The sequence below is a fragment of the Salvelinus sp. IW2-2015 genome, unplaced genomic scaffold (genome assembly GCF_002910315.2).
Source record: "Salvelinus sp. IW2-2015 unplaced genomic scaffold, ASM291031v2 Un_scaffold6362, whole genome shotgun sequence".
Classification (NCBI taxonomy): Eukaryota; Metazoa; Chordata; class Actinopteri; order Salmoniformes; family Salmonidae; genus Salvelinus; species Salvelinus sp. IW2-2015.
In genome coordinates, this window is record NW_019947625.1 from 1 (window position 1) to 8950 (window position 8950).

The 8950-nt window shown below is 43.6% G+C and overlaps 1 protein-coding gene across 1 annotated transcript; it reads right to left on the bottom strand.

Moving 5' to 3' along the window:
* Positions 1-2676: 2676 nt before the first annotated feature.
* Positions 2677-3887, bottom strand: LOC112078833 (lysophosphatidylcholine acyltransferase 1-like). The gene is made up of 3 exons (XM_024144948.2): positions 3776-3887; positions 3287-3428; positions 2677-3012 (listed from the first exon to the last, which is right to left on the bottom strand). Exons 1-3 carry the CDS (start codon positions 3860-3862, stop codon positions 2807-2809), a joined length of 435 nt encoding a protein of 144 aa, XP_024000716.2. The 5' UTR covers positions 3863-3887; the 3' UTR covers positions 2677-2806.
* Between the last annotated feature and the right edge of the window lie 5063 nt (positions 3888-8950).

Here is an 8950-nt window from a genome sequence, read left to right on the forward strand (position 1 = left end):
AGTTCCTATTGGTTTTCCCTAAAGCCTTATAACCTCTGTTCTATTGTTTTCCCCTTAAAGCGCTTAAATACACCTGCTAGTTCTAAACTATGTTCTTTCTTAAGCCTTATCCACCTTCTAGTTCTATTGTTTTCCCTAAAGCCTTATACACCTCTAGTTCTATTTGTTTTCCTCGTTAAAGCCTTTAACACCTCTAGTTCTACTATTGTTTTCCCCTTAAAGCCTTATACACCTCTTAGTTTCTACTTTGTTTTCCCTAAAGCCTTATACACTCTAGTTCTATTGTTTTCCTCTTAAAGCCTTATACACCTCTAGTTCATTGTTTTCCCTTAAAGCCTTATACACCTCTAGTTCTATTGTTTTCCCTTTAAAGCCTTATACACTCTAGTTTACTATTTTTTCCTTATACACTTGATTACACTAGCAGTTCTAATTGTTCTATAAGCTCTTACCTCTACTATAATGCTAAATCTGATCTGTTCTTCCTTGAAGATACATACATTCTAAAATACTGTATTTTTCCCTAAATAAACCTGTACACTCTAGGTTCTATGTTTCCTTAAAGCCATAATATCCTCTTAAGTTCTATTGTATAGTTATCTATCTTGATTGTTTCCCTTTAAAGTTTGCCTTATACACCTCTGGTTCTATTGTTTTCCCTTAAAGCCTTTACACCTCTAGTTCTGTTGTTTTCCCAGAAAGACATGGTCATTATGGTATAAAACATGTTTCCAGGACTGTGGTCAAGGCCATGTAACATGACGATAAGGACATCTTTCTAGTTGAATGAGTCTCGTTACTGAACCCTGAGATTTAAAAAAACAAAAAACATGACCGGCTCATTTTGAGTTCAACCGGCATCTGGATCTCTGCCATCTTTCTGATATCAGCCATAATCACACCTTAAATCTGCCCCTCTGATATCAGCCATAATCACACCTTAAATCTAACCCTCTGCTATCAGCCATATCACACCTTAAAATCTGACCCTCTGATATCAGCCATACCACGTAAATCTAACTCTGCTATCAGCCATATCACACCTTAATCTGACTCTGATACTCAGCCTATCACGCTTTAAATCTGACCCATCTGATATCAGCCATATCACACCTTAAATCTGACCCTCTGTATTCAGCCATTAATCACACCTTAAATCTGACCCCTCTTACAGGTGTAGGATCTTCATTGAACTTTCTGCATTTAAAACGTGTAGTGTATTTTAGGTTTAAAATGGCTTTTGAAGTTTTGTAATTTCCACTTAGAATGTAAGACTTTATTTTCTCTTATATTATATATTGATGTATTAACCTGCCCAACAATTACCATTAATTATAATCCATATAATAATCACATTTCCTGTTGCTGCAGGATAATTTTCCTGCTGTAGCAAACTGGCTCATATTAAGATCCTACATCTGTACATCAGCCATACTGCACCTCAAAAGTTCAATCAAAGCCAAAGTGGCCTCAGACAATGTCACTGGTGCTTCAAGGCTGTTCTATTCAGTCACACTCCCTCCGTACTGCTCCCTGACAGTAAAGCACCCATGCAGACTCAAACATGCGTTTTAAAATGGCCGCTTCCATTAGAAAGAAGAAGATTAAACAAAGAAGAAAACACTGATTCACTCAAACTAAAACTCCTTCACTGGCTGGGGTGTTGTCCTTCCTGACTGGGGTGTTGTCCCTTCACTGGCTGGGGTGTTGTCCTTCACTGGCTGGGTGTTGTCCTTCTGAGTGGGGTGTTTGTCCCTTCACTGGGCTGGGTGTTGTCCCTTCACTGGCTAGGGTGTTGTCCTTCACTGGCTGGGGTGTTGTCCCCTTCACGGCTGGTGTTGTCCTTCACTGGCTGGGGTGTTGTCCCTTTACTGGCTGGGGTGTTGTCCCTTCACTGGCTGGGTGTTTGTCCCTTCCTGGCTGGGGTGTTGTCCTTCACTGGCTAGGGTGTTGTCCCTTCACTGGCTAGGGTGTTGTCCCTTCACTGGCTAGGGTGTTGTCCTTCACTGGCTAGGGTGTTGTCCCTTTCACTGGCTGGGATGTTGTCCCTTACTGGTGGGGTGTTGTCCTTCACTGGCTAGGGTGTTGTCCCTTCACTGGCTGGGGTGTTGTCCCTTCACTGGCTGGGATGTTGCCCTTTACTGGCTGGGGTGTTGTCCCTTCACTGGCTGGGGTGTTGTCCTTCACTGGCTGGGGGTGTTGTCCCTTCACTGGCTGGGGTGTTGTCTTTCAACCCATCCCAAACCCCAACATGGAGGAAACGTAATAAGTGTTGTCCCTTCTCTCAACCACTCCCCACCAACATGGAGGAACGTAATAAGTGTTGTCCCTTCTCTCAACCCTCCCAAACCCAACATGGAGGAAACGTAATAAGTGTTGCCCCTTCCTCTCTCCCCCCAACATGGAGGAAACGTAATAAGTGTTGCCCCTTCTCTCAACCACTCCCAAACCCAACATGGAAGAAACGTAATAAGTGTTGTCCCTTCAAGTGTTTCAAGCTTCATTTCTCCTCAATCGTCTTAGACTAAGCCATCTTTTTGCCGTTGAAAAGCGTGTTTCTTCCTCAGAACAAATACAGAAGAACTCTACTAAAACAACAACGTTAGATCATCAAAATCAAATGAACCGTATAAACATTATGGATACGGTTAATAAGGGTTACATTTCTCGTGTGTGTGTGTGTGTGTGTGTGTGTGTGTGTGTGTGTGTGTGTATCTGACTGACCATACATATAGCCCATCAACAACAACCCCCACCCCCACCACTCTCTCACCAGGAGAGGTGGACTCTGAGGTGGCTAACAGACTCAGTTGTGTTTCTTCACTGAACCGTCCGTCGTTGTGTCGTGGTGGTTGTCTCGCGGGCTGAAGTCAGGGCAGAAGCCATTGGTCTGGGGCTTGGCGTTGGGCGTGGCTTTGGGCTGGTGAGGACAGCCGTTACGGCCTGTATTGTCTGTGGACAGGTAGTCCTCACTGAAGTTTGGGTGCTGCTCTGCAAAGCTCCTGAACTTGTCTGTTACCACCACAGGAGGGCGCCAGACACAAAGRTAAGGTTATTCCAAGCAAGTTAAATACAGTAACCGACCATTAACACACTAGGAAACAAGYACATGTTTACAAAGATAGGCACACCCCTAATATTTTACAAATGAACTAGAGATTACAGATATACAACATAACCATGACATATTCTTTGTTGCGTTCCAAAATCATCCCAGGCGTATACTCCAAGAACAGCTGAACAGAAGGCGGCCCCCAGTACAAAGCTAAGACATGTCGTTTCTTACCGAAGGTGAGTTTCCCAGCGTCCTCTGTGTCGATAGCGGTGAAGAGACGTGAGACGTCGAGGACAGCCACTCCTARCGCCGTCTTCAGGATGCAGGACAACTCAGCCMCTGTGACGGCGCCGTCCTCCTCCGCCTCAAACATCTGGGATWTACGCAAATAATAACTAACACACATTAGATGACCCTGAMCCCTCCTTCATATCTCGCTCGCACTGAGCCGGCTGGCGCTCAGACCATCTGTTCATATCTACACACACAGTCTACAACTCACACCGTAGGTCATTATAGTACGTCGTCTCAAATGGAAAAATGGCAGAAATATCAGTGGTGGTAGGCCCTCTGAAATGGTGGTAGGCCCTCTGAAATGGTGGTAGGCCCTCTGAAATGGTGGTAGGCCCTCTGAAATGGTCGTAGGCCCTCTGAAATGGTGGTAGGCCCTCTGAAAGCCACCTTGACAGAGCATGAAACCAGAGCTGGAGCAGAACGTACCTTGAAGGCCAGCTTCATGGTCTCCAGTGTTTTAGCAGGTCTGCATACAACCGATAAGGCGATGACATATTCTCTGATGTCTATCATGTTGTCTGCCTGCTGGAGGAGACGAGAGAAGGACAGAGTGAAGAGTTACCGGTTAGGAGGAATCTGGCAAACCCACATGTTATCTAGTCTAATCAGTCTCATTCAGCTCTGATCCACATCTATGTTTATCTATAGTCACTCTCATGTCGTCTATTCACTCTCAGTCTACTCTTTCCATCAATCTATATTTATCTACGTCACATACTGCTCATCATGTCTATCTATCGTCTCACGATTTATAGATTCCAGCTAATCTCAGTCTTCTATGTCACTATGTCTACTCTATGTCTATTTTTTACATCTACAGTCCACTCTTGTAAATCTTGTCTAATCTAGTCTAACTCACATCTACTTTCTACGTCTCTCTATCGACCATCCAGCTTATAATTATCTACGTATCTAATTTAAATCACTGTACTCAGTCACCAACCCTCTTTAATTTCAACTATCTATCAATATCTAATCTATTTCTACATCACGTCTATAGCCTGTTACTTATACTAATTATGTCTATTCTAATCCACTGTCTATACAGTCTCATGTCTGAATCTATGTTACTCTATCTCAACTCATGTCTAATCTATGTCTTCATTCAGCTACTCTAGTCGACTCTTATTTCTACATCTATTACATCATATCTCATTTATTCTCATCTAATGTCACTCGACATCTCGTACATTTTCATCTCAATCTCATTCTAAGCTCAATCCTAAGATTTACTATCACACTCTATCTACCATCGATCTATTCGACTGTCTTCTATTCACACACACATAGGGAACCATATATTTCTGTTTCTGAGTTTTAGGAGTTGAGATACTTGTAACTTCGGCCTTCAAATCTCCTAATGGGTGATATTATATTCAGTGTGTGTTCCTTACCTCTGTGAGAGGGAGAAGACTCTGAGCATGTCTGACACAGGGACATCAAGGTAGTGGCCAAAGTCTTCCAGACCCAGCTCTCTCCCTCATCTCTTCCTGGCTCTGTTCCAACTCCTGCAGTACCTTTCTCTACGTTCTGGGGCTTCAACCTGACCAGGTAAGATCCCAATTATACAGATCTCTACATTCTGGGGTTCACACCTGACCAGGTAACATTACGAGTCCTACCATTCTGGGGTCAACCTGACCAGGTAACATTATACAGAGTCTCTACCGGGGTTCAACCGACTAAACATTACACGAGTCTCTACATTCTGGGTTCAACCTGACCAGGTACATTAAGTAAGAGTCTCTACATCTCTGGGTTCAACCTGACCGGTACATTAATACAGAGTCTCTAGTCTGGGGTTCAACATGACCAGGTAACATATACAGAGTCTCTAACTTCTGGGGTTCAACCTGACCAGTAGTACACAACATTAATACAAGTCTCTACATTCGGGGTTCAACTGACCAGGACACATTATACAGAGTCTCACATTCTGGGGTTCACCTGACCAGGTAACATTAATACAGAGTCTCTACATTCTGGGGTTCACACCTGACCAGTACATTAATACAGAGTCTCTACATTCTGGGGTTCAACCTGACCAGGTCATTAATACAGAGCTCTACATTCTGGGTTCAACCTGCCAGGTAATCAATATACAGAGTCTCTACATTCTGGGGTTCACCCTGACCAGGTCACTTATAACAGAGTCTCTACATTCTGGGGTTCAACCTGCCAGGTAACTACATTAATACAGACTCTACATTCTGGGGTTCAATCTGACCAGGACATTAATACAGATCTCCTACATTCTGGGGTTCAACCTGACCAGGTAACATTAATAGCAGTCTCTACATTCTGGGGTTCAACCTGACCAGGTAACATTAATACAGAGTCTCTAACTCTGGGCTTCAACCTGACCAGGTAACTTAACACAGAGTCTCTACATTCTGGGTTCAACCTGACCAGGTAAACATCTACACAGTAATCCAGAGTCTCTACATTCTGGGTTCAACCTGACCAGGTAACATTAATCACAGAGTCTCTACATTCTGGTTCACCTGACCAGGGTAACATAATCAAGCTCTACATTCTGGGTTCAACCTGACCAGGTAATTATAAGGTCTCTACATTCTGGGGTTTCACCTGACCAGGACATTATCAGAGTCTCTACGTTCTGGTGTCAACCTACCAGGTAACACACACAATACAGAGCCTGCCATATTTAAGACAAACAAATTCAAGCTAAACCAGCTTTAACCGGCGCAATTACCACAAAACAATCAACAACCACAAACACACTGCATATTCACACCATCATGTAAGCCACAAAATAAACCTGCAACACAACACACTGACACAAGAACAAAAAAAACACAAAATCAACATGCACATTGAACCAACACATTGAGGATTATACACATCCTAGGATGATATGTTGTATTATAGAACCATCACTATGACAGTGAGTTAGTAGGATGAATATGTTGTATTATAGAACCATCACTATGACAGTGAGTTAGTAGATGAATATGTTGTATTATAGAACCATCACTATGACAGTGAGTTAGTAGGATGAATATATTGTAATATATGAACATCACTATGACAGTGAGTTAGTAGGATGAATATATTGTATTATAGAACATCACTATGACAGTGATTTAGTAGGATGAATATATTGTATTATGAAACCATTCATGACAGTTAGTTAGTAGGATGAATAGTTTGTTTATAGAACCATCACTATGACAATGAGTTGGGTTAGTAGGATTTCTTATCAAAAGTAGTGTAGTAATCTGGTTTTCAGCAGACTCCTTACTCCCCCCACCACTCCTTCTCCCTTCCTGAAGCTGAATTGACCTCAACTGACCCAGTTCCGGACAGCTTGGCGAACTCCAGCAGGCAGGTGTCAACAGGGGTCTGAGTTGACCTCAGCGAGCCAGCTGACAGTCTTCAAACGAGTAGTCAGTATGGGGATGTCCAGCGCTCTGTAGAGGAAGGATAGAGTATTAAAAGTGTTAACTAGGATACAGTCTGATCAGTCTGAACAGCATCTGAATTACAGTCTGAACTACCAGTCTGAACTACAGTCTGATATACAGTCTGATATACAGTCTGATGTACAGCCTGATGTACATCTGATGTACAGTCTGATGTACAGTCTGATTGTACAGTCTGATATACAGTCTGATATACAGTCTGATGTACAGTCTGAACACAGTCTGAATACAGTCTGAACTACAGTCTGATCTACAGTCTGATTACAGTCTGATATACAGTGATATACAGTCTGATATACCAGCCTGATATACAGCTGATATACAGTCTGATACACAGTCTGATACACAGTCTGATACACAGTCTGATACACAGTCTGATATAACAGTCTGATATACAGTCTGATATCAGTCTGATATAGCAGTCTAGAATACAGTCTGATATACAGTCTGAAACTACAGCCTGATATACAGCCTGATATACAGCCGGATATATAAGCGCTGATATACAGTCTGATATACAGTCTGATATACAGCCTGATATACAGCCTGATAATCAGTCCTGATATACAGTCTGATACAGTCTGAACTACAGTCTCTGAACTACAGTCTGATATACAGCCTGATAATACAGTCTGATATACAGTCTGATATACAGTCTGATATACAGCCTGATAACAGTCCTGATAAACGTCTAATAACAGTCTGATATACAGCTGATAACATCTGATATACATCTGATATACAGCTGATATACAGTCTGATATACAGTCGTGATATAATCTGTACAGTCCTCTAACCAGGAGCCCAGTGTTTCCAGAAGCGATTCCTCGTGACCTTCAGCAGTTCATACATTAAATCTATTCCAACATTTACACACACCTGATTCAACTAGTCAAACAATCAGCTAGTCCTTGATTTGTTAAGTCGAGGGGGCTTAGTGTTGGACAAATCTATTATGTGGAATAGCTGAGGGTTACAAGGGACGTCGGAAATACTGGAGCAGTCTGTGATGGGCATTAGAGACGTGAGGAACAGTAGACAGACTAGAGCATGAGGAGAGAGTTAACCAGTAGTCTGTGATGGAGCCATCGAGAGACGTGAGGAAAGTAACGTCAGACCGAGAGCAGAGGAGAGAGTTAACCAGTAGTCTGTGATGGGAGCCATCTAAATCAACAAACTAGAACTGTTGAACTGAAATATCACAGCCACACACACATTAGATAACATACTTAGTACCCTGACTCGTCTCAGGCTGGTGTTTCTACGCACCGGAGCAGGAAGGCTGAGGCATTCTTGCTGGCGCCGGTGAAGGCTAGCGGGAGGCCAAGTGTGTGTGTGTCTGTGTGTGTGGTGTTCGTGTCTGTGTCTGTTTGTGTGTGTTGTGTTGTGTGTTGTGTGTGGGTGTCTCAGGACTCACTTGGCCATCAGGCGCTGACGTTGTGAGCAAACAGAGCAGGTTATTCCCTCTCCTCTCTGATGGAGTGTAGACAGGAGGAACTGAGGAGAGAGAAGACAGAGACCCAGGGATGGCATCCTTTTGGGAAGTCAAGTGGGAAACGGGTAAAGCATAACACTGGATGATATGGGCTTAACTCGAAAAGGGAGAGAGAGAGATAACACTCTTCTAGCATACTGTAATTACGTCGCTATGGTACAGCAAGTGAAGCCTGTCTGTGCGGACACACACGAGTGCTCTGCTGTCAGTCTCAACGTCTTTTCAGAAAGGCCAGGTAAATGGTGAGGTCTCTAACTGGCTGAGAGAACAGGGACAGAGCAGTGGAACTAGGAGATGGGACAGAGAGTGGAACTAGCGGGACGGGACAGAGCCAAGTGGAACTAGGGACAAGGACGAGAGCATGGAACTAGAGCAAGGGCAGAGCAGTGGAACTAGGGCAAGGACAGAGCAGTGGAACTAGGGGCAAGGGACAGAGCAAGGAACAGGAGCAAGTGACAGAGCAGATGGAACTAAGGGAAGGCAACTGTGACAGAGGGCAGAGCATGGAACTAGGAGCAAGGGAAGAGCATGGAACTAGGAGCAAGGAAACAGAAGCAGGGAAGCTAGGGCAAGGGACAGAGCAGTGGAACTAGGAGCAAGGGACAGAGCAGTGGAAACTAGAGCAAGGGAACAGACAGTGGAACAGGACGAGGACAGAGA